At 40.0% G+C, this 14364-nt stretch overlaps 1 protein-coding gene across 6 annotated transcripts in view; it reads left to right on the top strand.

Moving 5' to 3' along the window:
• Nucleotides 1–14364, top strand: part of PARD3B (par-3 family cell polarity regulator beta) — a 399412-nt gene that overhangs the window by 346922 nt on the left and 38126 nt on the right. For 5 of the 6 annotated variants that reach the window (XM_066999115.1, XM_066999113.1, XM_066999112.1 and 2 more), the window contains one exon: nt 2870–3005. The exons of the other annotated variant lie outside the window; for it this stretch is intronic. In XM_066999115.1, coding sequence (XP_066855216.1) covers nt 2870–3005 — 136 coding nt within the window. The remainder of the gene's footprint in view (nt 1–2869; nt 3006–14364) is intronic. 6 annotated transcript variants of the gene reach the window in all.

Below are 14364 nucleotides of genomic sequence, written 5' to 3'. Positions count from 1 at the left end.
ATATATTCACATAATTGTCAGGAGCCAACTTGAAATTCAGAACTGTTTCACGAGCATTGCACAGGGCATCGTATTCATCTCGCATTACTCAGGAGTGGGTAAAACTTTCATGGTAAGCTAGATATGCAGCTCTTTCACAAGCCAATGTCTTTTACATTTGTGCCTGTAAACAGTGATGGAGAAAAAAATGAGCCATTGAGCTCTAACTGTTTCCTGAAAAAATGAAGCTGACATTGCACTGATCATCCCCCTTCTGATCTGTTACCTGCACCTTCCTCACAGATTCTGAACTTGCTGGCCAATTCTGACCAGATTTGACAGATGATTAGATGTTCAAAGGATGCTAAATCAGGTAATTTTCATGAAAATAAGCAACCTATTAGAGGGGTCCAGATGAATGCCCTTGCCCGGGAGAAGCGCGGCAGCGTGAACTCAGTCCCATTATCGGACACCAGAGAACCCACAGGAGAGAAGCACAGGAAATCAGGCTTCACGGAGCTGCTTGTTTCCACAGAGATTATGCTTGTGTTTTCACACTAATCCAGATGGATAACTTTCCATGTGGTGCTATCTTTCATTCAAATGTTCCTACTCATTCTCATGGGGAGGTTTTGTACTTATTAATATGGCATGGCAGAGGTTTGCCAAAGAATAAGCTGTCAGGCCCAATTTATATACAAGTGTATATATACATATATATACATATACATATATACATATATATATATACAACCTCTTCAGCCAAAATACCTGGAGATAGGAAGGGGTCATGTGGCTATCAGGCCACTGGTTGCAGATGCTAACACTGTTTGCAAAGAGCTGCAGGGAGCCAGCCCAGCTGGAACCAAACCTGCTATGTTGCATGTATTTCAGCATTTCCTTCTCTTAGCTAGTGCTGCTTTGGGTAATGACGTTGGCAAAGCAACAAGGATAACATTGCACTTTGGGCCTTATCTGTATTTTAGCAGCCCTAATTAAACTCTTTATCTGTAGTCACAATTGAAGTCAGGGGATTTCGCAGGTATTGTATTGCTCATGAACTGTGGAGCAGACTTCACTGTTTTAAGTGATATCCCCCATTAGGTAGTCCTTAACTTGCAAACTGGAGGTGGTTCTCCACTATTTGACAAGAATCCATGCAAGGAATAAAGACATTTATCTGTGAAAAGAGTAATGGGGAAAAGGGAATATACTGTGGGTTTGGTTTTTTTTCCAATAATCCACAAAGTTTGCGCAAGCTTTCTGCACTGTCTTGGCAGATCATGAGAAAAACTTCCTCTGGAAGAGGTTGGTCAGTCAGCTAGAGAAGCTTGAAACCTCTGGGGCTTTGTAGAGTAGAGGGGCTGGATAGCTTGGGATCCAGGGAAGGTGAGTAATTTGTTTGATTTTTCATGGAAACATACTGATGCTGCCAGTAAACACCTCCAGTCCTGCATATTCAGTTGCATTTGCACACTACGTGGGATCTCTCTCCATTGGTAATTACCTTTGAACCTAATTTAGCCACCATTCTAGATTGCTATTAGGTATTAGAAACTACTTATTATTGAACTGATGGGTTTATGTTCAGTCTTCTCTTATATGCTTTCCTAATTCAGTTTGCTATGCAAATCCTATAAAAGGCTAACCTAGATTCTGGCACATTCATAGTGGAGTGCAGTATGACAAGGTGCTCCACAGAGCTCATGAATAAGTTTGTATCTCTATAGCCCTTTGCTGGTGAGGCAGAGCTGAGGTTGCAGATTAAGGAAATATATGAATATGTGCTACAACAACAATGGTGTGAGTTTAGACGTGGCTACAGAGAAATTCTACAACAGTTCCCTGTGAATGTTCGTAAATGCTACTGAGCCATGCAGTCAGTATTTGCCCCAGTGCTGGCCAGAGAAGGGCTGGAAATAGGTCTGGAGGAACATTTAATTTATTAATTTTCATGTGCCGTATTTTATTTTTTTATTTTATTTTATTAGAATTCCTAGGGATTTTCTGGATTTTTTTTAGACCTTTCAGATATAGTGGCGTGAGCTTCCACAGTTGTGCAAGTCCAGCTGTAAGGTTTTCAAATGTTTATCAGGGTCAAAAACCGCAAAGATGAACATGTGTTTAACTTGACAAACTAAACTCAGCTAGCTTTAACAAGGCAGCTTGAAGTGTATCCAGCATAGAAGTGAGTCTTTGTTGGATTACTGCTTAAATACTACCTTCAAAAAATGGAATCAGGATTTGGTACTTCGCTTTCCCATCTCTTGCCTCCCCTGTATTTTCATAGATGATGTTTTAGTTCTTTGTGTAATTGTGAGGCTGGTTTTTTGTTTGTCGGTTGTTTTTTTGTTTTCTGTTTTTGTTGTGTGGGTGGGTTTTTTTTGGAGATAAACCTTATTTCTTTGCTTCTCTGTGAATATAGTCTATTCTTTACCTTGAACAAATGCAATTTTAGGGAAATTCCACATTTAGCGTGGGAGCAAAAGGAAACATTTTTTCTGGCAGCTTATCATCATCATCATCATTATTATTAAAATATGATAGCCATTTATAGCTGCTCATAGGAATGTTAAAAGTTTCCTTGTGCTCCCCCATCTGTCTGCATCCATCTGTTGTCTCTTGTCTTGTACTGGAATTGTTAAGTTCTTTGGACAGGGATAGCATTTTTTAAAAATGTGGATCAAGTTCACAATTAGGAGCTGTATTAATACAAGAAGGCAAAAATATTGGTGATGTGAGCCAGTGGGCACTGTGCAAGTCAAGAGTCAAACAGTCATGATCCACTTGTCTCAGGTGTGGGAATTGTGGGTGCTCCTGTGGGTATCTGGTAAGTGTTTAGATGTGTGTGTACATATGAGCTTTATTTAGCATTTTTTATTTTTCTCAGTGGCTGTGCAGGTGGTGGGAATGCTGATCGTATCCAGAAGTTACGTAAGGAGTACCATCAGGCCAGGCGAGAGGGCTTACCCTTCTATGAGGAAGACGAAGGAAGAACACAGCTGTCTGATTACGACCAGCATTGGGTAGGTCTACAATGTGCTGCGAAGTGCTCTTGTAGCATTCGGGGTTTGCAGAAGATGTCCATTTGTTTGTATTTTATAGAAATTTTATGTCAGCCTAACATGATTTTGGGGGGATTTACAGAATTAGAGAAATCCTTAATGCCAGCTTCCTCCACCCCCAAAGAAAACACTGGTAACATGAAAACTTGGCTAAAAAATACCATGCCTGTTCACTGTCTTTGATCTAGGCCCAGGTTTCCTCTCTCCTGGGGTGGTCCAAGATATTCAGTCCTTGCCAAACTTTGTCACATGTGGTAGCATCAAGGCTTTTCAGCAGGATTTATGGTATTCTGGCAGTTCATCCAGTGATTCCCTGGATTAATGACAGCATTAGAACAACAGGCTCTCACTGTGCGTAGCTGCAAAGTGAGAGGGAGGAAATACAGGCATGTCTACCACTGCCCTTCCTTCTGTACATTGGACAATAGCAGTCTGACCGTGACACATCCTCACTCACCTTTATAAAGTGAAAAATGGAATAATTTACTCCTTCTCTGTCAAAGGGTCCTAAAATATTTTACTGCCATAGTAGAACTGTTACAAACATACTATTTTCTTGATTTTACACCTAGGAATCGCACTACATAGAGACATATTATGTACCCTGCTAGAGAAGAGTAACCTGTGGTAGAACCTGAGATTAAGTCAAGAGTGCTGGATTTTTAATGCAACAGCTGTAGTCTATGGGATGACAATTGTGGCTCTCAGCTCTACCTGAGCAGACTTCAGAGTTGGACTCTGTCTCTTTAGAAGTAATTATAATCAGCAAGCATTCAAAAATGTAACTCTGATACGATGCAATTTATGCTAAATTTGAAATTTATTTTAAAAAAGAGACAGAATTATGTTAAAAATCTTAAGAATCTAAATACACCTGAGCTTTGAACTAACGTTGTTTTTAATGTCCTCCAAACTATCAGTGCAAATGCTGAAGTGAAATCTTCAGTGATTGGGGTTATAGTCCAAAAAAATCCTGTGTGAGACTAGATTTCATTGCAATCACAGAGACAGAGTTAAAAAGAGTGTTTTTACATAAATTATCATTTATATTTGTTCATTAACCCCAAAAAGCTTTTGTATATATTATTCTGATTCAGGTACCCAAAATTTCACTTTCAGCAAAATAATCTTTCCTTAGAGTTGTTAACTTCAATTTACTGCCTTAAAATTTGTGGTCCAACTTTCCCATTCTTCTTCTGAATAGCTTTTGTAAACTGAACTGAGAATATTCATCAAATGCTTCTTTCTGTTGAAATTGTATGGTGTGTGAAGTGTCCTGCCAGAGGCCCTAGACTGGCCCAGTGGTACCTCTTCAGCAGCCTGAGGTTTTTTACTTCTTATCTGAAACTGATAGAGCTTTATTAATCCTCAGAGGAGGCTGATATTTATGGTCCAGTGTTGTTTCCTAAGATTCACAAAGGTTTCTTCCAGGTAATCCTTTTTAAGCCTTTCCTATTAGGTATAATACCCTGAGATTACTGATTTCCAAAGCCTTGCTTTTCCTATGAGGCAAGTTGTCCTTAATCAGAGCAGCTGAAAGGGAGCTCTTGAGTATCTCAATCTTGAACTGATTAATAATAGTGGCCAGGATTGTTTCTTTTTGTCCTTCAAATGCAGAATATTTTTAAACGTTTTTTGTTGTGAGGAATTGTAGTCCGCTCAAAAATCAGAGTTCACCTTGAGGGCTTTAATACACTGAAGTTTGTTGCACCAACAGTTCCTCTTGTTGAAGCGGTTTACAAATTTCAAAGACTTCTGGTCTCTTCACTGCAACAATATCATCCATTGATCCATCCAGCCTTGCTTTCACAGGCATGGTCTTTTAGTCTGGAAAATACTGCAGCCATAGCTTGCTCTCGCTTGACTCCTGGCTGAAATATTTGATTCTACTCTGACATATGGTTTTACCCTTAAAATGTATGTTACATCATTCCATTCAAACAAAAACAAAAGACCAAATTAGAATCAAAATATTCAAAAGAAAACAAATGTCTCAAAGCATCTTGCCAGAAGAGTCCTCAAGATATTTTATAAGCAATGTCGTCTCACCCGCCTCAGGCTGCTGACCCTCAGCAGTACTGTGGTAACACAGATTGAACAGCAGCTGAATTTTTCTACCTTTACTCATCAGTGAAGAGACATCCTGGTGACTAATTGCATAATTGCAAATAAAAACTTACTCTAATCTTCAGGACAGTAGGTCTTTCTTTAAAGAGTCAAGAGACAGCTGAGGAGGAGGAAAACCTTCTGGTATAATTTTTCTTGCTTCATACAGGAGATAAGATCACCAGGGAAGCTGCAGCTGGAAAGGAGATTGTGGGTCTCTGCATATATTTTTAATACTCAATTAGTTCTTCCTATGCTTTTGTCAGTCAGCTGTTTTACCTAAGCCAGCTTCTCTATATGATGGCTTTCTAACATACAGCAGCTGCTGTAATCACTACTTACCATCTCCTGAAACATGCAGATAAGTTGGGAAGCAACAGAGGATAATTTGAGAAGACGCTATCCTGTCACAAATCAACAGCCTCAGAAATGGACACTGGGTCTTGTCCTCCAAAAAGTATCTGAGAACTCATGAGGCAAATTTCTCTCTGATAAAGCTGACATTGACAAGTGGCCTTTAGCTGACACTGTAATGGGACAGAATTTCTAATAGAAGGGGTATTTCTAACAATCTACTTTTTTTAAAGTGGGATAAATCAAGTTAAAGTGCAGAGCTGGTTGAAAAGCCAGCATTGTAAGGCAAAATGATCTCATGACAGGCAATTGGGATCCATAAATGTTTTAAAAATAAGGTCAAAAATTCATTTTAAATAGGCCTGCTATTCTCTCATCATCCATTCCCCACCCCCTGCATCCATTTTCCAGTCCTCTGCTGTTCTTCTCATCTGTTGCTGGATGAAATTTTTGCTCTTTTGCGCCTTCATTCTGGTCTCCCTTCCCCACAGTCTGTTCTTTTTCTTTTTGTAAGTGACTGAATAATTCAGTTTAGTGTGTCTCCATAAACAGACACATGTATATAGCACTGTCTGTGCTGTGGAGCCAGATCCTTTGAAATTCATTTCCAGTTCCTTTGTGTTTTGGTTTCTCATTGAGTTTTGCATCCTTCGGAATCCTCTACACCTTCTCCCACCCCCCCTTCATTTCAGGTTCACAGCTAGGATAAATGATGAGCCCAGTTCTACAGGGTGGATCACAAGGGTTAAAGTCAACCTCAGTCAGAGGGTTAACCTAGTTAACCAAAGAACAGGCTTGTGGTGAGTGTAAATACTGTTCAGGAAAAAGAGTGCCAGTTGTTGTTAGTATACTGTGAGATTACCCTAAAATTTTCTGACACTCAGGATGTCTGCTGGGAAGCATCAGCTCAAGACAGAGTGCATACGTATTCATGTCCTAGCAGAACATCAGATAGTGAAAGCACTCGTGAAAGTGTTCTGTACAAACCTAATCCTAAGGCCACTGGAGACTACAGAAATAGGCAGAATACGTCTATGTGGTATTATCATATAGTGCAGTATCAGTCAGACCCTGAGAGAACCCTATAAGCAGTAAGCTGCGAGAACTTAGACAGTATCCCTAGGAGTTAGAGAGCCTTTTCATGGAGCACTCTTTTTCAAGGCTTTAGAGTCACAGAGTAGTAACAGGTCATAAGAAATACAGAAGGAGCTATGAAGACAAGCTGTAAATTTAGCATGTATGATTTTATTTAAAGGCATTTAAATAATGAGAAATTAATCATCTATTTGAGGATTTACTTGGATTGTCTTAAAGGCTTTGTACAAATTCAAGTTACTTAATATCAATTCTTTCCTTCAGAGTGGCAGTAAATTTTTGAAATATTCTTTGTAATATACATTCGAGGACTATGTGTAATACAGGCCTCACTGCAAATAATTCTTCACCTGTTAGTGACCACATCAGCTTCACTGTACCAAACTTCATGTTAAGCGGCTGTAAGAGCTGCTTTTTTATTTGCAAATGAGGTTTGCAAGTTGATAAGTAGCCTAAAGATAAAAGAAAACCTGCCTCTGGATACTAACTGTGAACATTTTGAATGAAACAAACCTGTAACGTACTGAGTTTTGTCAGTTCCAAGTCAAGAATATGGAAGAAGAATCATGCCTGTCTGTGCTAAAGGCCAAGTACTTTATCGTGTGCGTGGCAGGGATCCAAGCCTAAAAATCAAACAGAAAAAAAAAAAAAGAGGAACGTGAAGAACTGCATTATTTTTCCATAATGTGTCAAAGGGTTCTGTGCTTACTTCAGGATGAGTAAGGAGCTGTTTGTACTTTTCACGATCAATTAATTCCAGGTTCAGGATGTTGCATTTCAAATAGGTTAGGTTCCCAAAACTCACCAGCATTTGTGTTGGACCACAGCTAGAAACCAAAATTCCAACTTCCAGAATAATAGCATTCCTGTCTTCTAGCGCAATGGGAGAAGTGACAATTTTATGTACTTTGTGAAACCATATAGCAGAAACTGCTGTGAATTCCAGACTTTGAGCCCACAGACTGTTAGTCAGTAGAAAACATTGAATTTAAAAAAAAAAAAAAAAAAGCAATGACTTACTCCATGTAGCTATTTTGAAAGCTGTGGATCAGAAGTATTTGAGTATATGTTATTAAAACATATTAATTAAGAGAGGATTTAAAGCATTCTACTAGGATGTATGACTAGCTCACCAATCACACACTTTTTGTGGTCACTACTTATCTCTGTATAATGAAGGTTTCAGATTGGGGTATATTCTAAAAAGCTGTTCTAAGCAAGCATAGAGATTTTGAAATTTGCAGGCTGGCTTTGGGGGTAGGTTTGGGGGAAAATTATTTTAGAGAAATCCCTGCCAAACCTCATGTGAAAAATAAACTATTCCAAATGGTACATGTAAGGAGAGCCAAATTCAATTCCATTAATACTAGTAATAAAGAGTGACTCTTATAACTTGCTTGGAGTCATTCCTACTTACACAAAGGTTAAATTTGGCATAGGGAAACTGAACCAGAGGGGAGTCTGAAATGCTCGTGTCTTCACGCTTAGCACTATTTACACACTCTTTGTTTACCAAGGGAAACGGTTCTGGTGCCATATGTCGTCTTATCAAAGCCCACTGGTACTCTTTATACCCTACAATAGTCTGTGAATCCCAGAAATACATCATGCCATCTATTCCACAAGGTACCTCATCACACAGCTGCTTTTTGTTTTATTTAAGCGCAGGGGGGTTTTTCTGAGACGGACGGACTCTAAGCTTTGCTCTTTCTTCATAGAAATAGCAGGAGGAACTTGGACAAAAGCAGGTGGTGCTGCCAGGCCGCCTGGCTGTGGCTTTTCACGCAGGCTGGCAGCGCTGGGAGGTTGCACATTACCACATGCTCCAGCGGTCGTGTCCCTTGCAGCTAGCAGAGGTTCTTCTGACGTTGCCCAAATTGAGAACTTGATTGCGGTATCACAGAGACCATGACAGCTGCCACAGATCATGCTGATATGTTATGAAGAGCCCTAGAGGTTTTCTGTTGTATATATTTTTCCTAATTTGCCAATATGTTTGGGGAGGCAAGAAACAAATCTCTAATTGGTAATTATATTGATGAGGGGAACAAGTAATCCATGCCATGTAGTGTGGTGAACAATTACTGTACTTGTGTGCAGAGCCTTGGCTCTGCAACTTTTATCCTTTGGGCACAGCTAGATGGGCACAGAAATGGCATTTTCAGAGCTAGGCTTTAAACTAGCCTGTGGGTCTGTGCAAAGGCTTCGTTGCAGTTGTGAGCAGCACAATAGCTGGGCCTTTGTGACTTGCTTTGTTTTTGACAACCTTCTGCCAGCATAGGCTTTAATAGTTTTCTGGATACTTGTTGATCACTCAATAGATTCGTGACTGTGCGACCACTTCCCTTGAACATGTGTGCACGCTGTCAGTCTCTGGCCAGCGTCACATGCTGAAGGTGGAAGAGGATTGAAATTTTAACACTGAGCCTTCATGAGAGGTTGCTAAAGCTCCTCCTTTGCACTTTGAACCTTCCCTTGCCCTCAGTGATATGTACTTCTCCATGACAGCTCAGTCCCGACCTCTAGCAAGTCAGTGCCCCACATACCATAGAATCAAATACAGCTGCTCGTGGGCCTGACTACAAGGGAGGAAAAAAGTGCGCTTCCTTTTAAAAATTGACCTCCCCTTCCTCGGGCTATTAGTAAGAGGCCTGCTTCAACTTCTGGAAGGAGGCCCCAGTTACAACAACGCTCATTTTCTTAATCATGAGACAAGTCTGTAATGCCATTTAAATTCATGTCTGAAGCTAAGCACATGCTTAAGGTATTTATTAGATTGGGCCTGGAGCCGGGCCTCAGACTTGACCCCTTCATAGGCACAGGCTGAAGGCTTTGCCTTTCCTATCAGGTATCCGGTACATTTATCAAATAGATGCTGACAAGGTTGACTTCTTTTTGAATTCTCACAGCTTAATCTCCCTGGGTTATGTCCTTGTTCGGTATGTTGCTGATTAAAAAGAAATCTCTGCCCTCGAAAGTATCGATGATCCAAAAAGTTGCCTAGCTCCTGTTGTCCCAGACAGTATCCTGTAGCCCAGAGATGCTGCTCACTGTCCAGTTCTGCCTGCTCGGGGTAACGTGCCACCAAGACGTAGAGTAGTTTTGATGAAGTACTGTAGCATTTATCCATTTAACATAATGGAAAGCAGAATGACCTCAGAGAGGGAAACTATGGCGGTTGCCCAGAGTGTGCAGAGCAGGGTCAAGCTTGAAAGAAGCTGGGTCAAGCAATACAACTATGTCATTGAGGCTGTTACAGGGTACAGGTCTTTTATTTTTTATAGTTAAGTATGTGACAGAAGCCAGCTGAAATAATGGACTTTCGATTACTTTTGATTTCTGGATTGAGATCTTACATTGTATATGTGTAGCACTTCTCATTATTGCAGCATAAGATCTGAGCTGTAGGTCCTGGGTCTTCTGGAGTTTTGTTGAAGTTCCTCACTGCAAAATGCATTAGAAGAACTGCTTGTTAAATTACATCATAGGCACAGTTTCAGCAGCCAGGGTGTCAGTGTTCTGGTTACGTTGTTGTCTCGCAGTTAAAAACACTAAAAAGTTCAAGATTTCTTCACAGCCAAGGTGTGAAAAGCAATTAGAATGTATCGCTGGGTGCTGGGTATAAGCAATTATCTATGAATATATAAAGGCTCTATTTTTTCTCAACAAACAGGCGACATTGTTATAATTATTTAAAATGAAAAAGAAAGTCACTGACTCAGACATTGAGAGATTGGGCGGATAACTTTATTAGTTCCCAGTCTAGGGTCTGTAGTGCAGATGCTAATCTAATATCAAGATTGCATTAAAATAAAGCACAAAATATGGGAAAGAGAACTCCATTTACCCGGTAAGGCTGGTGCTGTACATGAGTTTGGTTTTTCTGCTCAAGGCCAATTCTTTTCAATTTTCAGCTTTAACTTTTATTGTTAAAGAACGCTTGGAAAAAGGAATGCTAACGCCCCTTTTTCTTGCTCAATATGGGATCCAACTGGAACACAGTCTTTCCATTGAATGTGCTGAGTTTTGAGAAGTTCTGTGAAAGTTAGAAGTCAATCTCATTTTTTGTTTGCTTTTTAAAAAAACTTTCTTTAATGTTCTTGCTTTGATTAGTAAACTGAATTTGCCAGCAGGAATTTGCTGGTACAAAAGTGTGTCTGATGAAATACCTGCATTGTGCAACCTAATCTGAAGGGTTGATTTTGATATATATATACATATTTTAGTCTTTTTAAGACAGTTGCTGTTCAGCTGTATTTATTAACGATAAGAAAACAAAAGTGATGAATACTGCTGCTTGGTTTTGCTGCTTTTTCTCTTCAAACAACCTGGGTGCTAGGTTATGTGTCACATTGCCCAGTAGTAAGTAGAGCCATTCCAGCTGAACTGTTTGTCATAAATCCTGTATGATAGGAGTTGTTTAGTCTTTTTTAATCCAGGTGCTACTGGGTTGTCTGCCTTCAGAGGACAGTGCTGGCTCCAAGGGGATCCTACTATTCAAGGCAGATTATATGTGAATAATCCGGTGCCCCAGAATATCGTAGATTTCATGAAATAGTGTGTTAATTTCAACATGTGTGTTGTGAATACCTACAACTGAGAATGAGGACAGATTTTGGTATCTCTTCTAAAATGTGGTCTGGTGACTAATGGTAAGATTTTTGTGTGTAGTCTTTTCATTTGTTTTCTTGACAGGCTGCAAATAATGGTCGTCAAAATTACCATTGCAAATAATGCACTGCTGTATTAGGAAGACCAGTGCTGTACGTGACAAGTAATGGCAGTGGCTGTCAAGGAACACAGACTCTGGGGAGGCCTGGAGAGTCTGTATACTTTATACAACATCAGGTATTTCAAGAAAAGTCAGAGCAGCAGATACCTAAGTTGAAATTATAACTTTGAAGGCTTGGTATGACTCAAAACAAGGCAAGCAAACGTGGGTTCTGAGGAGATACAAAAGTTTCTTTTATTACATTAAGCATGACCATATCACATTATATTCTGTAGTTTGTAATTTGATGATAACTCCTTCAAGATAAGATAGTTTGAAATACATGCCTGTGCCTTCTATCCCTGGTCTACCATCATCAAACAAAATCATTCTGACAATCTAAATTTAATCTTTCCTGTGGAATGATTATAGGGGAATTTAACAAAATACTATCTGGTGGTATCCACCAGTGGATCAGTATTAACGTTTACATTTGCATATGAAGCTAATTTTCAAAGTATTTCTCTTAATTTGCTAGGAAGATACCTGTCAAGTTAGCAATTAAACTGTAATTTGGTCACTGAGGTGTTTACACGGATTAATAGATCTCTCCCTTCAGCGTATGCTCCTGAGTTAGAAATAATAGCTATACTGTGTGGTAGCATGACCCCACTTGAGTTTCACACACACATGCACAAAATCAAATTCCATCACATTTTAATGCAAATTTTACCTTTGCAAATGATGGCCTGAAAAGAATGAGTTTCCATGGTAACCTTAGGGGAACACATAACCTGTTTATCATAACTTCTCCATGAAACAAGACAGGGGGTGGGGAATATGCTTTGATGTCAGCTGTATTTTTCTGTAGAGATCATTCTTCTCTAGCATGTATAGAGAATTTACCAAAATGCTCCCATACTGTCCTAAATAAACTTTTTTCCCTCTCTCAGAAGCAGTTATAGAAAATAATATAGAAGGGCAAGGCAATAGCAGGTATTCAAAACCATTAACTGACCTTTCAGCTGCTGTCTATAGTTTGACAACTAGGTCAACATTTTGAAAGACTGATCACAAATTACTACATAGAGAGATCTCTTCCATCACTTTCTCACTCCTTGCTTTGCCTCCATGCTTTACGTTTGGCCCTTGAGTATCCCAGCTGCCTTTCAAAGGCACTTTAACTTTTTTGCTTTCTCATTCTTCCACTTCAGTGCTGCAAGTACTGTCTGAAAAATGCATTGAAATATCTCAACTTTCGCATTGTGGGGCTACACCACAGAAAGGGAATGTATTGATTATACTTCATATTCAGTGCTGACTCTCAGAGTGGAGGTGGTAGCTTCTGGAGCTGCCATTAGTGAGGAGTGAGTTTGATGGCTTTGAGCATCTGCAAGGCTGTATTTTTCCTGCAGATGCATGGTAACTCCTGGCTAAAAGAAAGTATGTCTGCAACATTTTTTTTAAGGTCATTAGGAGTAAGGAACAGATGTTGAGGTTTTTCAGAATGCTGCTTTGAAGTGCCATTTAGGAGTCAACTGACAGGACTGACCCTATAGGCAGTGATTTTGGGGACTGGAACACGGAAGAACCATTGCCCACAGTTACCCATCTGGTATCCATCTGGTACCAGCAAACAACAGACAGTACCAAATCGCAGAGAAACTGTACCAACTGCTAAATTGGTATCAGCAAGCAAAGAAGGTCGCCACCCAACAGCAGTTGCAAGCAGGAGAAACAATGTCTGTAACATTTACAGGCTGGTATCTGAAGATCCGGAGGAACCTGATGCCATAGCATATGGAAAGCAATTCCTCTCTCTAAGCCTGCTTATGCTGATGTTGTTTGCTCAGTATTAATCCAGGTTTGGGATTTTTTTTGTTAACCATATTGAATTTGCGGCGTGGAGAGCTTTTGTCATAATGCCATTGAGAGAGAGCCTCTCTTTAGTGGCATCTACGCTTAACAGGATTAAGGTGGATTTAATAGCCTGTGCTACAGGCTAACCATTCAAATTCTAGCAATACTGTTCCAGAGTGGTGTCAAGTCACAATAGAAGGAGTTGGGGTTAACTTCTAACTCTGTGACAATTTACTCTGCTCTTTTTCTTTGATGTGAGCTATTCTTGGGGAGAGGTGTGGCAGGGGGTTGTTTCCCAGTTTTATTGCCATCTTCGTCTTCTTCCCTTTGTTCATTTTTCCCCCGTCTTCTGTCTTGTCTTCTCTTGCAGCAGTGTGCTGGTTTGTACAGTGGCTAAGTGTTTAGAATGTAATAATACAACAGTGAGAGGTTTACTGCCTCTAGGCGCTACCCCTTCCACTCCTGAGGACCTCCAGCAAGGCATGATTTTATAGACAATGAAAGGCTCTCTCTCCCCTGTGAAGCTGCCTGCCTGCAGGAAGCTTTTCACTGTCTTTTTCCACTACTTGCTCTGCAATTTAGTTCTGTGCCCTGCTATTTCCCCCTTCCCCTCCCTCTTTCCTTCCCAGACACACATGCACATACCCCCCATGTATGCATTCAGCACCAACACCAGCTGTAGGTAGATGCAGCAAAATGGCATTGTCTTGATGTATATGTTAAAAACCTCAAAAATACCCCAAATGTTTTCATTTGCCATCCTCGGCATAAGTGGAAATATTGATCTGTCCCCTGTTTGCTTTCCAGGTTCTGACACTGTCATTTCATTTTCCCTAAAAAGAATACAAGCTCATATCTGTGCTGCACAGAGTGGCCATTACACCCTGGCACTGGTGCCAAGAACTCTGCTGACTTAGCTAGAGAAAGATGCTGAAAGCCCCTGACTTGGAGAGAAAATTCAATTCAATTTACTTCATACAGTGTCTCTCATGAAGTATTTCAAAATGCCTTATATCAGGAGATAACATAATGAGAAAATGCTTTAGAGAACTGGGATTCAGATAGCAAGACAAAATGATACACAACAATGAACTGGAGTAAAAGAAAAGACGACTGTCATTTAAAAGCAGTAATCATCTGGATAAGTAGTCTTGTAAACTAATTACAGTGAGAAGAGAAGCAAAGAATGCAAGA

Source organism: Anser cygnoides, chromosome 6, assembly GCF_040182565.1.
Source record: "Anser cygnoides isolate HZ-2024a breed goose chromosome 6, Taihu_goose_T2T_genome, whole genome shotgun sequence".
NCBI lineage: Eukaryota > Metazoa > Chordata > Aves > Anseriformes > Anatidae > Anser > Anser cygnoides.
The sequence above is the reverse complement of the archived record's forward strand: the minus strand, read 5'-3'. Positions and strand labels throughout refer to the sequence as shown.